The sequence below is a fragment of the Passer domesticus genome, chromosome 13 (genome assembly GCF_036417665.1).
Source record: "Passer domesticus isolate bPasDom1 chromosome 13, bPasDom1.hap1, whole genome shotgun sequence".
Lineage (NCBI taxonomy): Eukaryota > Metazoa > Chordata > Aves > Passeriformes > Passeridae > Passer > Passer domesticus.
The window spans coordinates 16,596,538-16,610,619 of NC_087486.1; the positions used below are offsets into that span (position 1 = coordinate 16,596,538).

The 14,082-nt window shown below is 59.6% G+C and overlaps 1 protein-coding gene and 1 long non-coding RNA gene across 6 annotated transcripts in view; both read left to right on the plus strand.

Moving 5' to 3' along the window:
- Window positions 1-10,424, plus strand: part of PCDH1 (protocadherin 1) — a 55,225-nt gene extending 44,801 nt beyond the window's left edge. For 3 of the 5 annotated variants that reach the window (XM_064388114.1, XM_064388113.1, XM_064388115.1), the window contains exon 5: window positions 9,602-10,424. In XM_064388114.1, coding sequence (XP_064244184.1) covers window positions 9,602-9,987 — 386 coding nt within the window. In that variant the 3' untranslated portion in view covers window positions 9,988-10,424. Of the gene's footprint in view, window positions 1-7,593; window positions 7,637-8,626; window positions 8,640-9,601 lie in introns of those variants that run through there. The other 2 variants (XM_064388116.1, XM_064388117.1) reach the window with 2 other exon arrangements.
- Window positions 1-14,082, plus strand: part of LOC135280088 (uncharacterized) — a 302,017-nt gene that overhangs the window by 271,121 nt on the left and 16,814 nt on the right. The gene's annotated exons all lie outside the window — the stretch shown is intronic.

Sequence of the window (14,082 nt, forward strand, 5' to 3'; positions counted from 1 at the left end):
GTGCCAGGGAGCTCTGGGCTGGGCACTCCTGTGTCCCCAAGGAGCTCTGGGGTGGCCATTCCTGTGTTCCCGAGGAACTTTGGGAGAGCCATTCCCTGTCCCCAGGGAGCTCTGGGGTGGCCATTCTCTGTCCCCAGGGAGCTCTGGGACAGGCATTGCCATGTCTCCAAGGAACTTTGGGAGAGCCATTCCCTGTCCCCAGGGAGCCCGTGCCTGCAGGGGGGACAGGCCATTCCCAGCCCCCCAGGGGTGGAATCCCGTGCAGAGCCGGGTGGGAGTGGGGAATGCAGGCTGGAGCAATCAGGAGGAATTTGGGCAGCAGGAATGCGCATCCAAGGCATGCATGAGCTGGCAGCCCCGGGGATGGCAGGTGGTGCTGCTCCCCCGGGATTTACATAACCATCATTAGCCCTGAGCTCCCACCTGTCCCAGCTCCTGGGGCAGGGAGGGGAGGAGGGCAGCTCCACTGCCCAAATTCCATGGTTTTAGGGCTTTGTGTGCCCCTAAAGGAACCTCAGGTGCTGTTGCTCACCTGGGTGCTGCAGGAGCCAATGCTGGAAGAGGGTTTGGTTACTCCATGGATTGGTGTGGACTTCCCAACCTTTCCAGTGGATATTTGTGGAATGCCTCTGTCTGTAGGACAGCCAGAGGATAGTGTTGGGATATGAATGGATCCAGGGTTTCACTGGGGAGCCGGACTGGGTTGTTTTATGCAGCACGAGTGAGGGGATTGCCCAGCAATGCTCATTCTGTGCCTTTGCTTTTGGCTGCTGTGAGTTTTAGCTGCAGGGACCTGATTTTTCATAGAGGGCATGTGCCAGGTACCAAATGTGTTGAGAAGTGCCAGTGAAATGTGCCCAGATATTTTATTTCTGGAAGGAGGAGATAAAATTGCTGTTTTTTCTCATTAGGAGAGCAACACCCCCCCATCCTTCAGCCCCTTTTTAGAGGAGGAGTTTTCTGTGAACTCTTGACCCTTTCCTTGTACCTTCCCCAGTTTCTGCAGCCCCTGGGGCAGAATCTCCCTGGCAAATCAGCTTCTTCCCTGTTAAACCTCCCAGGAGGTTCTGTCCTCTCCCTGGAAGCCACAAAGGGACCCCAGGGGAAATATTTCCCATCAGAGTGAGACTCTGCTCTGCATCACGAAGCACTTGCAGGAGGAGCAATAAGGCTGCCTGGACAATCCTAATTTTGGCATTTCCTAACCTTTGAACCCTGTAATCCTATTTAGGTGCTTCTTAACATAATTATTCAGCGGTTTAGTGTAATAATTCTGCTTTTTATAGTCCAGTGAAGGTTGAAACCCCTCTGTGCCAGGGTAGGCGATCATGGGGGTGGCACCATGATCACAAAATCTGCTGTAGGGGAGTTGAATTTGTTTTGCTGGGTATCACAGGGAAGCTGTGGGGTGATGGGGATTTTGGGAGCCCTCAGTGTGTTCTGAGCCCTGCAGGGACACTCTTAGTGTCCAGGAACATCCACCTGGGTGCTCTGCCTGCTGTTGCTCTGGCGATGTGGCCGGGGTGACTGCAGCAGGGAAAACATATCCCCTGAGAGTGGGGGAAAGGAAATGCATCCCCTGGGAGCAGGGAGAAGGGAAAACAAATCCCCTGGGAGGTGGGCAAGGAAAGAACAGATCCCCTGGGAGTGGGACTAGGGAAGAACACGTCCCCTGGGAGTGGAGAAAAGGAAGGACACATCCCCTGGGAGCCAGGCAAGGGAAGAACAGATCCCCTGGGAGTGGGACTAGGGAAGAACACGTCCCCTGGGAGTGGGGAAAGGGAAGGACACATCCCCTGGGAGCCAGGCAAAGCCAGCGGGGCTGGGGAGCCGGGTGGAATGCTGGGGCTGTGTTCCATCTCCTGACTGCAGAGCCCAGGAGAAACCCGTCTGTGTGCTGGCAGCACCCGGGCTGCTCCGGGGATGTGTGGATGAGCGGGTGCTGCTCGTTCTTGCCCCGGGAGCCGCAGGTGTGGCTTGGAGCCGCAGTCACCCCTCCGTGGGCAGTGCCGGGTCGGGTTCCGACACCGGGAGCCATCTGGAGCGAGGGTGGGAAGTTTGGGAAGCCATCTGGCTGGGTGTTGTAGTGCTAGGATCGGTCCTGCAGCCGTCTGGCTGGGTGGTGTAGTGCTGGGAGTGGTCCTGCAGCCGGCTGCGTGGGGAGCTGCGGGAGCTGCGGGGGGAGGCCAGAGCTGCAGGAGCTGCAGGAGCTTTGGCAGGGAAGGCCGGGGCTGCGGGAGCTGCAGGAGCCGCTGCCCCTGCTCCGGCTCTGAGCACTCCATGCCCATCCATCCCCGCCGGGGGCACGGGCAGCGCTCCAGCAGCTCTGCAGGGGACACTGATGAGCTCTGGGCTTGTCCACACGGCAATATGGGCCAGAAATGGGTGAGGAGCTGCGGGAGGGATCCTGCATCCAAAGGGTGTCCTGGGGGATCAGCCAGGGATTGTCCCGCTCTGCTCAGGGGCAGCCTCACCTCCAGTGCTGGGGCAGTTCGGGTGCCACAACATCAGAGACCCAAAGCTGTTCCAGAGTGCCCCAAGGAGGGGCCGGGGCTGGGAAGGCTCTGGAGGAGCCACCCGAGGAGGGCTGAGGGCACTGGGCTGGTTCAGCTGCAGCAGAGGAGCCGAGGGCAGAGCTCAGGGAAGGAGGCAGCGGCTGCACGGGAGCTTTGGGATGGACACCAGGGAAAGGTTCTCCCCCAGAGGGTGCTGGCACTGCCCAGGCTCCCCAGGGAATGGGCACGGCCCGAGGCTGCCAGAGCTCCAGGAGCCTTTGGACAGCCAGGGATGCACAGGGGGATTGTTGGGGGGTCTGGGCAGGGCCAAAAGCTGGACTGGGATGATCCTGGTGGGTCCCTCCCAGCTCAGAATATTCTATTATTCCCTGCTGGGATAATGCACTGGCTGTGCCCCCCTCATTTGGGAACTGTGAAGGAGCACCTTGTCGGTGAGCCTTGTGAAGGAGATCCTGGCTCCAGAGCCACCTGCAGCACAGCTCCCCTCACCCAAGAGCCCTGCCAAGGGGAAAACGTGTTGGGAATGAGGCATGGAGCTCCTGTTCCCTGCAGGAAGCTCCTGACGGGATGGGATGGGATGGGATGGGATGGGATGGGATAGGATAGGATAGGATAGGATAGGATAGGATAGGATAGGATAGGGTAGGATAGGATAGGATAGGATAGGATAGGATAGGATAGGATAGGATAGGATAGGATAGGATAGGATAGGATAGGATAGCAATGGAATGGGATGGGATGGGATGGGATGGGATGGGATGGGATGGGATGGGATGGGATGGGATGGGATGGAATTGGATAAGGTAGCAATGGGGCTAGCCAGAGTAAGAACATGGGATGTTGGGCTGCACAATCCCAGCTGTTCCAAGGGTGTCTGAGGAGGGAGGGGAGCAGCAGCACTGGTGCCTGGAGGAAGCAGCTCCGCAGGGAAGTGGTATCTGGAGGGAGCAGTGCTGTAAAACATGGAACCTGGAGGAGATGGCTCCACTGCAGCAGCGCTGCCTGCAGGGAAGGCAGCAGCGGGGGAGGCAGCACCTGGAGGCAGCAGCAGCACAGAACATGGCACCTGCAGGACGTGGCACCCTGGGGGACCTGTACCTGGAGACAGCAACGCTGTGGGGGACGGCACTTCCCAGGAATGGCGCTGCAGGGAATGGCACCTGGAGGGAGGAGCGCCGTGGGAAAGCTGTGCCTTGGGGAGTGCGCCGTGGGGGACACACCTGGGGGGACACACCTGGAGGGACTCACCTGGGGGGACACAGCTGTGAGGAGTGGCGCTGCAGGAGAGTGGCACCTGTGGAGAACATTGGCACGGCAGGATGGGGCCTGCCAGCAGCTCTGCCATGGGCAGCGGGGAGCCCATGGGAGTGTTCCTGTAGGAGCCATGGTGCAGGAGAACCAGGAATGGTGAAATAGGGAATGGTGCCGACTGCCAAGAGCTGTGGGGCGGGAAGGGAGTCCTTGTTGCACAGGGAGGAGGGCCAGTGCTGCTGGGAGGTGATGTCATGGGGGCCACCACCCTCAGGGACATCCCAGAGGAGTCTGCAGAGCACTGAGGGCTTGGAATGGGAGAGGAGGCATTTCCAGGTGTCCACAGCATGGTGGCCAAGCTGCCTCTCCTGGGAGCCCTGCCCCTCTCGCTGGCTCAGGATGGACCTTTGGAACCCCTGGCACCCCGGGGTGCAGCGTGGGCCCTGCTCCATCCCTCTGTCCCCAGGGCCAGCACAGTCAGGGCTCTGGGACTCTGCTTTTGGGGCAGCTGGCTGGAATGAGTTCTCCCCAGGGAGGGAGGAAGGCTCTTTCTGATCCCTTTTCTCTTTTCTGATGCTTTGGGAAAGCATCTGGTTTTCCTCCCAGCTGCTCTCCCCACACTCCCCTTCCCCACACCACCGAGCCTCTCCAGTCCCTCCTGGCATGCTGTGCTTCCCTCCTCCCCTTTCCTGGGCTTCTCTGCATCCTCTGGCATGCTCTGCTCTGTCACAACCCCATTGCTTCCCCTCCCAGAGCTGCTCCAGCACTTCCCCTCCCTTCCAAGACTTCTCCTGTGCTGCATCATCCATCCCTGCTCTCCCTGCACTGACGCAAGTGGAAGACACGGGAGGACCAAACCAGGCTGGGGATAAAAACCAGGCTGGCATAAAAAACATGCTCGGGGCTGGCTCAGCCTCTGCTTGGGCTTGCAGAGGGTGAGAGAACCTCTGCCCATCTCCTGCAGGAGATGGAAGCGCTGCTGGCTGAGCCTGCTGCTCTTGTCTTGTTCCCAAAGTGCCCCAGAGCTGTGCTGGAATCCCCCAGGAAGGTTTTGGAGGAGCCCTGTGACCAGATGAGCTCCTGCCCTGGGTGGGGAGAGAGGGAGACAGGAATAATTAACAGCAGCACCAATTTGTGCCTCTTCCCAGAGGAGCCAACCTGGCATCTCTGAGGGCATCCTGGTGTAAAACCCCAACCTTGCTCCCCAAGAAACCAAAGGGATCCGGCTTTTCCTGCCCTGGGTTCATCCCTGAGGAGGAGAGCACCCTGAGGCAGCTGACATAGGGATGCCAGAGAGAGGCAAAGCTGCAGGAACTGGGGAGCCAGGAGGATGTGAGGGTTGTGAATGCCCAAGCAACCACTTCCCTGCCTGGGAAGCACAGTCTGGTGGCTTGGAATAACCAGGATGGGCCAAAGCTCAGGAAAACACGGCAGCTGCACAAAACTTTACTTGGCGTGACCAGGATACCCTGATACCAGAGAGGGCGTGGCCATCCTCTTCATCCCTGGGAATGCTGTCACATTCCAGGGGCTCAGAGGCACAAAAGTGTGTTTTGAGTGGAGGAGGATCAGAAATCCCGAGTACCCTTTGTGCACCCTGAGGTGTGGGCCTGTCTCCTCACCACCCCACAAAACTGGGGAAAATCCGTGGGCAAAATTCCCACCAAGGAGGGAACTGTGCTTGTCTGGTGGCACATCGGAGTCCCTGAGCCACTAGCATGTGCTGGGAATTAGGCCATGGGGTCGTGTTTTCCCAGTCCCAGCTATTCAGGAATTCCACCCTGCCCTGTTCCGGGCTCATGGCACAGAATCCGCTCCTCAGTGGCTCTGCAAGCAAGGGGACAACACTGGAAAAAGGCTTCAGTGCCAGGAGCAGACAATGGGTAGAGCAGAATAAAAGACCCTGAACACAGCGTTCCTGCTTGATCCTGCCATTCCCAAGCTGCTGCTGGCACGAGGAAATCTCCGTAGCTTTGTTCCCTGCAGAGGTGGATTTTATTTGAGTCCTGCCAGTCCCCTCTGTGGGCTCGGCAAAGCTCCTTCTGCCCCAGGAAGAGGGGATGGCTCCCATCCACTCCCCTGGGAGCACAGAGCACCAGGGCCTTTCTGCCAGAGGAAAGGACATCCAGGAGGAAAGTTGGTGAGGAAAGGATGGTGATAATTCCTCATGGACACAAGGGAAAGACCACAAAACACGACCTCAAAATGCCCAAGCCACTGCAAGGCCACTGGAGCATCCTGTGGTCCTGAGAGGAAAACCTGATGAATCCTCTTGGATTCAGATTCCGTCCTCTGCTTCTGCTTGCCCAGAGTGGGGATGAAAACGGAGCCGTTGTGCCTCTGGTTTTGTATCTCACGTGGGAGAGAGAGTCAAGGCAATTCCCCAGGAAATGGGCCGCTGGTGCATGGCCAAGGACGTGCCCTGCCAAGCTGTGCTCTCGTGCTGCCCATGCCACCGCCGTGTCCCCTGGGCTGCTTTGTGCTGCTGCTTTTGTCCCCGCAGTGTGAGCATGGCTGTCCCCCGCGCCGCGAGCAGGGCGGAGCATCCTGCTGGGATGTATCCGAGTGTGGATTCATGTGTGTGTCCATGTGTGTGTTTATCCACACGTGTGTATCCCTGTCTGTGTTCATGGGTGTGTATCCACGTGTGTATCCCTGTGTGTATCCATATGTGTGTATCCATGTGTGTATCCATATGTGCTTATGCATATGTGTGTATCCCTGTGTGTATCCATGGGTGTGTATCCACGTGTGTATCCCTGTGTGTATCCCTGTGTGTGTCCATGTGTGTGTCCATATGTGTGTATCCCTGTGTGTATCCATATGTGTGTATCCCTGTGTGTGTATCCCGGTGTGTATCCATGGGTGTGTATCCACGTGTGTATCCCTCTGTGTGTCCATGGGTGTGTATTCATGTGTGTGTATTCATGTGTGTGTCCATGTGTGTGTGTCCCTGTGTGTATCGGTGTGTGTATCCATGTGTGTATCCCTGTGTGTGTCCATGGGTGTGTATCCATGTGTGTGTATCCCTGTGTGTATCCATATGTGTGTATCCATGTGTGTATCCCTGTGTGTGTATCCCTGTGTGTGTCCATGGGTGTGTATCCCTGTGTGTGTATCCCTGTGTGTGTGTCCATATGTGTATCCATATGTGTGTATACATGTGTGTATCCATGTGTGTATCCATGTGTGTATCCCTGTGTGTGTCCATGTGTGTGTGTCCATGTGTGTGTATCCATATGTGTGTATCCCTGTGTGTGTATCCCTCCGTGTGTAGCCCTGTGTGTATCCACATGTGTATCCCTGTGTGTGTCCATGGGTGTGTATCCCCGTGTGTATCCATGTGTGTATCCCTGTGTGTGTCCATGTGTGTGTATTCATGTGTGTGTCCATGTGTGTGTATCCCCGTGTGTGTCCATGTGTGTATCCCTGTGTGTGTATCCCCGTGTGTGTCCATGTGTGTATCCCTGTGTGTGTATCCCTGTGTGTATCCATGTGTGTATCCCTGTGTGTGTCCATGTGTACGTGCACAGCCCCAACCCCTCCGCGTGCCCGAGTTTCTGGTGTCACCACCCAGGTGGCTCCCAGTGTCCCGTGTGAGTCCCGCCAGGGCCGCTGGGCTCCAGGGAGGATGAGGATAAAGCCGGAGCAAGGAGTGAGGGAGGAGCAGCAGTGGCGGAGCAGCCTCCAGGAGGCTGGAGCAGGGCCAGGAGAGGCCGAGGAGGCAGCGGGGAGCAGGGGGACAGGGGTGGCAGAGGCTGAGGGGGTGTGGAGCCAGGGCTGTGCACTGATGTGACGCTGTCGTCCTTTTTCTGCCCCTCATCAGAGTCCCCTGAGCGGAGCAGGCTGTGAAGGGGGGCTGCCATCAGGTATGTCCGTGTGGCTCCCGCCAGGATGTCCCAGCTGCCAGGGGGAGCTCCCGTGGGTGCCAGGGATGGAACGTGGGCACAGGCCCCAGGGGGGCACTGGGCTGCCTCAGCCCCCACTGAGGGTTTGGGAGCATCACTGGGGGCTGGTTTAGGGCAAGATGTGCCCACACAGTGGTTGGCTGCTGACTTCACCCCTTCGTCCATGCCGGTGTCAAGCATTCCCAGCATTGTCTGGAGCCTTCTCCTGCATCCTGTGTGTGAAAGCTGTGCCAGGGTGACTCGGGTGTGTGGCAGTCCCAAACTGGCGGCAGGAGGGAGCCTTGGCCAGGGCAGAAACCCCACCATGGTGCTCTGGTTTGCTTCTTTCCAGAGCTCAGGAAGTGCCTCTGGGTCTGCTCTGCTTTTGGGATGAGGGAATTGTGTGGACCAGTGTGTGTCCCGTGGGAAGGGGGAGCCCCACAGGTCTCAGGTCCCCAGAGATCCTTAGTGTCTCCCTCCATCAGTCTGTCAGTGGATGGGATGGAGAGTCCACAGTGGTGGAGACATGGAGAGGATTTTTGGGAACCATCTGGAAGTCCAAGCAGCCTCAAGGTCATGAGCAGCCCCTGCTTCCACCCCAACATCAGCACCAGGCTGGATCTGCTTGTGGCAGCAGGCAGTGACATGTCCTGGGGCACTCTGTGGTGTCCCAAACTGGGGCAGAAATCAAGGAATGGCTCGTGACTGGGATGGATCTGGGAGGGACACTCAGCTCTGCATGGAAGTGCCAAATTCTGGCCTCAGAAGCCTTGTGACAGGTGCTGCCTGTGCCAAGGACACCTGGCCAAGGCTCAGGGACACCTGGGGCAGGGGGTGGCTGGTGTGTGAGGACACCAGTATGTGAATCGGTCTGACTGGTGCTCAGTGTCCCGGCTGTGCCAGGAGCAGGGAGCTGTGGTGCCCTGGGGTGCTGGGCTCCCTCGGGGTTTGGTGCACAGGGCACCCCACGGCATCTCCGGCCTCTCTCGGGGTGGGCATGGCTTTGCCTCCATGTGCTTGGGGATTCCAGGCTCCACAGGGGACCAGGACTTCTGGCTGGGCTTGTGGCTCCTGCTGAGGGTGCCAGGGGAGGCTGGAATGTGGAATTTGGGCCTGGAATATCTGGTGGGAGCAGGGCAGGGATGCCCGAGGATGCTGCCCAGGACACACGGCTGTGCCTTGGAGCTGACTCCAGGGCAGTTCTGTCTCTGCACAGTGATGCCATGGGATGCCACAGTGCCCAATGGGAATTCCTGGAACTTAGCAGGTTCCAGCTTCTGGGATCAAGCCTGGTGTGGCAGCGTGTGTCCTGTGGTGCAAATCCAAGCTGTGGAGCCTCCCTGTGCAATCCTGGTGTCCAGAGGGACTGGCCCTGTGCTCTGCCTTCTGTTTCTCTGTGGCTTTGGGTTTCCCTCGCAGCTCTGCTTTGCTCCCATTTTTTTGTCTGTGGGTCCAGCTCCTGGGGTGTCCATGGGTCCAGCTCCTGAGGTGTTCATGTAGGTCCGGCTCCTGGGGTGTCCGTGAGTCCGGCTGTCCCTCCCAGCATGGGTAGGATGGAGATGTCCAGTCCCTGCTGCTCATCCCCGCATCCCAAGAGGGGGTTCCCAAGGCAGGGTTCCCAAAGTGGGGTTCCTGAGGCAGGGTTCCCAAGGAAGGGTTCCCAAGGAAGGGTTCCCAAGGTGGGGTTCCCAAGGAAGGGTTCCCAAGGTGGGGTTCCCAAGGCAGAGTTCCTGAGGCAGGGTTCCCAAGGTGGGGTTCCCAAGGAAGGGTTCCCAAGGCGGGGTTCCTGAGGCAGGGTTCCTGAGGAAGGGTTCCCAAGGTGGGGTTCCCAAGGCAGAGTTCCTGAGGAAGGGTTCCCAAGGTGGAGTTCCCAAGCCGGGGTTCCCGAGGCAGGGTCCCCAAGCTGGAGTTCCCGGGGGTAACGCCGCTGTCCCTTGTTCCTCGCAGATCTCCGGCCTCTGCCCGATGTAGCCATGACTGGGACCTGCACCCGGGAGTGCACAGAGTTCGGCCACTCCGACACCTGCTGGATGCCTGGCCAGTCCTCCCCCAGCCGCAGGCCCAAGAACGCCCTCAAACTCTCCACTTTTGTGCCTTACCAAGACAGAGGGAGTCAAGAGCAAGTCGGGAACGGCAGCCCCAGACTGTCAGAAGAGCGCAGCACCAAAATGGCCAACCTCCGCCTGCTCCCCACGTACAGTGCCTTCTCCAATAGTAGCCATGAGCCCTGCAAGGACTCTCCCATGGAGGAAATTCCTCTCACCCAGACCTCGGACTTCCAGCCAGCCACCACCCCCTCGGCCCAGACCACCAAGAGGGAGATCTACCTGTGAGGCTGGGCGTGAGGGGCAGGGAGCTGAGGCCAGAGGAACATTTTCCACTTTGATGCTTTATGGCTCCGGCCCTTCTCCAAGGCAGGGGGCTCTGCGGGGAGCAGGGCAGGGCGAGGCAGGGATGAGAGGAGAGCCTTTTTAACCCCGTGTTGCCCGGGGCTGGGGGTGGGTGGGGAGGGTGAAAAGCATCCCAACCCCGATTGCCGAGCATCCCGAACTGCTGCCGGGGAGGGCTGGGCAGGCTCCTGGTGCGGAGGGCACGGAGAAGGGAGAGAAGGGCTTACGTACCAAAGGTCCACGCAGAGCTGGTGGAGTTCCTGGGGCATAGGACGAGGAGTGTCCCCCAGCACGGGGAGCCAGCTGCCTGTCTCTTTGCTGTAGACTCCTGTAAATACGAATCTTATAGGAATGACATTCAAGTCCTGCCTGATCGCAACTTTTTATTGTCCTTGAAACAAACAAAAAAGAAAGACGTTTAAAGAGAAAACAAAACAAAACAAAATGAGAAAAAAAAGCAGACAAAAAAAAGAGGAAAAAACAAAACAAAACAAAAAAAAAAAGAGAAAAAAATAACAAACCACAGGGAGCAAGTTCCAGCTTTGAATGGTTTTCTGCGTGGAAGAGCCCCTGGGAGCGCAGCGTCCGGCCCGCACTCATGTTCTATATTGTAAATAGAGATGTGATCAGTCCCTGAAACAGCAGCTGGGGAGCTGGAGGAGAGGGGCAGCATCCTGGCCGGACTGTAGGGACTTTGCTGTTTTTCAGCCTGGATCTCTTTCTGAACGTTGTCACTGTGCCCACAAGCTCCAGGGTCCCTAGGGACTGCCCGGTGCCATAGCTGGGGGCTGCTTTGGGGGTGGGGGTGTCCCCGGTGGTGGCCCTGCGCCTGGCGGGTGGAGGAGGGGTGGGGAAGCCCCCAGTCAAGGGACCGGCTGGGTCCGGGGAGGGGATGTCCCCAGGAAGGGACCGGCTGGGTCCGGAGAAGCCCTCAGTCCGCCTCTGCTGGCAGGGAGGTCGCCAGCGGCTCCGGCTCTCGGCCCATCGCCTCGGGCCTCCTCCGGGGCAGGGGATGCCCACGAGGCCAGGCTGTGCCGTGCCCTCGACCTCCGTCCCATCCGCCTGTAAAGCCACCATTGCCTTTGTGAGGAGGAGCTTTGTCTCAGGGTCACACCGGGGGCCGCCGAGCCCCTGCCCGCTGGACTCCGCTGCCCTTAGGCCACAGGGCCACTCTCACGGGGTCCAGCTTTCTCTTCCATTGTCAAAGGTCCACCGGTCTCCCGGCAGGTCCCCGCTGCCCCGGCATCCTCAGCTCCCGTGCAGGGTCCCCACCTGGGGCGGGGGGAGAGGAACCCCTGCCCCTACAGGGCTTCCCGAGGGGGACCCCTGGCTCTGTCGCTGCTCCCTTGGCAGCCGGGGCACAGCCCTGGTTTTGGGGTGCACCCCTGGCCGGAGGGGTCCGGGCGACTCTCGCTTCATTCCTGGGTAGCCCTTCCCTCAGGGCCGCGGGAGGGGCCGTGCTGCACCCTTGTGCTTCCCGTCTCCAGCTCTGGCACCTTCCTGAGGGAGCGAGGCCGGCAGGACGGGCCTCCTGTGGCGCCCGGGCTGTGCCCGCGGGGCTCCGCCGGGCTCCGGGGCACAGGGACCCCGCAGGCCGGGGCAGGGCCTGTCCTGCCATAGCTGTAGTGCCTGTCGGGACCCCCTGCCCAGCCTCTCCCCCCAGCACCGTGCTCTGAGCAGCTCCTCTCCCCGCGATGGGGCAGCGGCAGACGCAGCCGGCTCCCCGAGGGGACCCGGTGCCAGCCGAGCCCGGGGGGCAGAGGAAGGGCGGCAGAAGGCGCCTGCTCGCACCCGCTGCCTCGTGTCCCTGGTGCCCCTCGTGCCCCAGCCCTGCCTTCCCCGGGTGGCACCGCTGCCACCCCGCATCCCCGCGGCCCGGCAGCCGGCGGTGCCAGCCGGAGGAGGCAGGACCCTCCTCCCGGCCTCCCGCTGCTGCTCCCGCCCGGCCGGGGCCCTGGAGCCGGGGGATGCTCCCGTGGGGCTCCCGCCGCCCGCCCGGCCGGGATTCCTGCTCTGCCCTGCGGGGCCGCGTTCCCCCGGTGTGGCTGCCTGAGCAGGTGCCGCTCCTGACCTTGTTTTTATTGTAGCTCTGTAGTTTCAGGGCCAAACTGGGCAGAATGTGCAATTTGGCCGCGCTGGCCACGATCTTTGACTCCACTGCCGACTCGGCTGCTCACGCCTCCCCTGGGCCCAGTGGCAGTGTCCAGTGCCCCTCTTGGGGACCCCCAGAGAGCCACATCCCGGGGGGGCTTGTCCAAGACCACCTCATCCCGGCGGGGGGCTCCCTACCTTGTGCTGGGGTCTCCAGAGGGATCCCGAGGCTGGAATTCCTGTGGCTGGAATTGCTGTGCTGTCTCCTGGAGCACCTGGCGAGGTCCTCAGTGCGAGCACGGTGCGGAGGGAGGGGGGAGTGCAGGGGGTCCCCGGGGGTGGGGATGGGTTTGGGGGTGGCTGAGTCCTGTGGGGGTGCACAGAGGGCTGGTGGGGGGTTGAAGGGGAGCACGGTGGGGCCAGGGTTGGGTGTATGGGGCACAGAGGGGTTGGGGGTCTCGGGGCACTGGTGGGTGTGTGGGGAAGCCCAGAGGGGGACAATGGGACCGGGGCCTCAGCGGGGTACCAGGGGTGCAGGGGGATGGGTCCCTGGGGAGGAGAGGGTGCCGGCCATCAGTCCTGGGAGAGGGGTTTGAGGGGATTTTTCCCCGGGGGGAAGCTGCCAGTGTCTCTGGGGATCAGTCCTGGGGGAGGGCGAGGACGAGGTGCTGTGGGAAGAAGCTCATTTGCACAATTATAAGCCAGAAGGATAAAGCCTCTGTGCGCGTGGGGGGAGGACAGCTCCCCACGGGCTCCAGTCCAGACAAGCACAGGGAGGAGGAGGGTTCACTGTATCTCACACTGCACTAGGACAAGCCAGGGGGAAAACCAAAGGTGGGAGCCAGGGAGCAGGCGGGCTGCGTGGGAAGGATCTAAGCGACCCCTTTGTAGCTCTTCAGTGTTGGTTCTATTTATACGAGATTTCATTTCCTTGCTTGTGATGCCTTGTTTTTTGTACAGTTTTATGTACATGCAGGTGTAGCTTTTCTAAAAGGAGAAATCCTATGGCAGAGTAAAGTCCCCCCACTATTTTTCAGATGGTGCCCTATGTCTAAGGCGACGCCTCTTGCTAAGGTTGTACTGCTCAATGTGTGATGCATTTCCCTGTGCGGGGAAGCCTTTGGGCCTTGGGCTTGGTTTTCCCCGGGCGCTGTGAGCACAATTGATTCCCTTGTAACTCTTTCTGTTCGGAGCCGTGAGCATGACACCGTCGTGATGCCCCTTTCCGTTCTCCCCTGTTCCGTTCGTTTGCTGAGCTGTCAAGATGACCAACTCCATTGTAATTAGCCCTTCCTAAAGCTTTACAATAAAAGTGTGAAAACCCGGCTGCTTCTGGGCCTGCCTGCTCCTTCCCCCGCCGCCCCCTGAGCACCCTCAGGGGAAGAAAGACCCGGAGGCTTTGGGATCCACCAGCCTGCCTGCCCTGCTCTTGGCTCCCTGTTTGCCAGCCTGAGGCTGTTCCTGCACAAGCACAAGGAGGAAAAGCCCCCAGAGCAGTGTCCCACAGACCAGGCTCCTGCAAGGCCAGGTTGGATCATCCTGCTCCAGTGGAAGGTGTCCCTGCCCATGGCAGGGGGTTGGAGCTGGAGGAGCTTTCAGGTCCCTTCCAGCCCAAGCCATTCCGTGATTCTATGATTGATTCTATGATTGAAACCCCAATATTTCAATGAAAAAACACCTCCAGCCCCAAGGCTGCCTGCACCTGTCCCCAGCCAAGGTGGGAATCAGGGAAAATCCTTTCCAAGCTCTCTGGACCCTCTCCCATCTCCACCACCACTCCTTGGAGACTTTCTCTGTTTGCCACCATTTCACCAGCTCCTTTCCCAGGCATTAATGGGGGTTTTGGGTATTTCAGACCCTTTGGAAGCATCTGGGCCCCTCCAAACCAGGCACGTTTGTGGCTGTTCCCACCCCAGCTGCAGGGAGCTCCTCCAGCCCTGGCTGTGG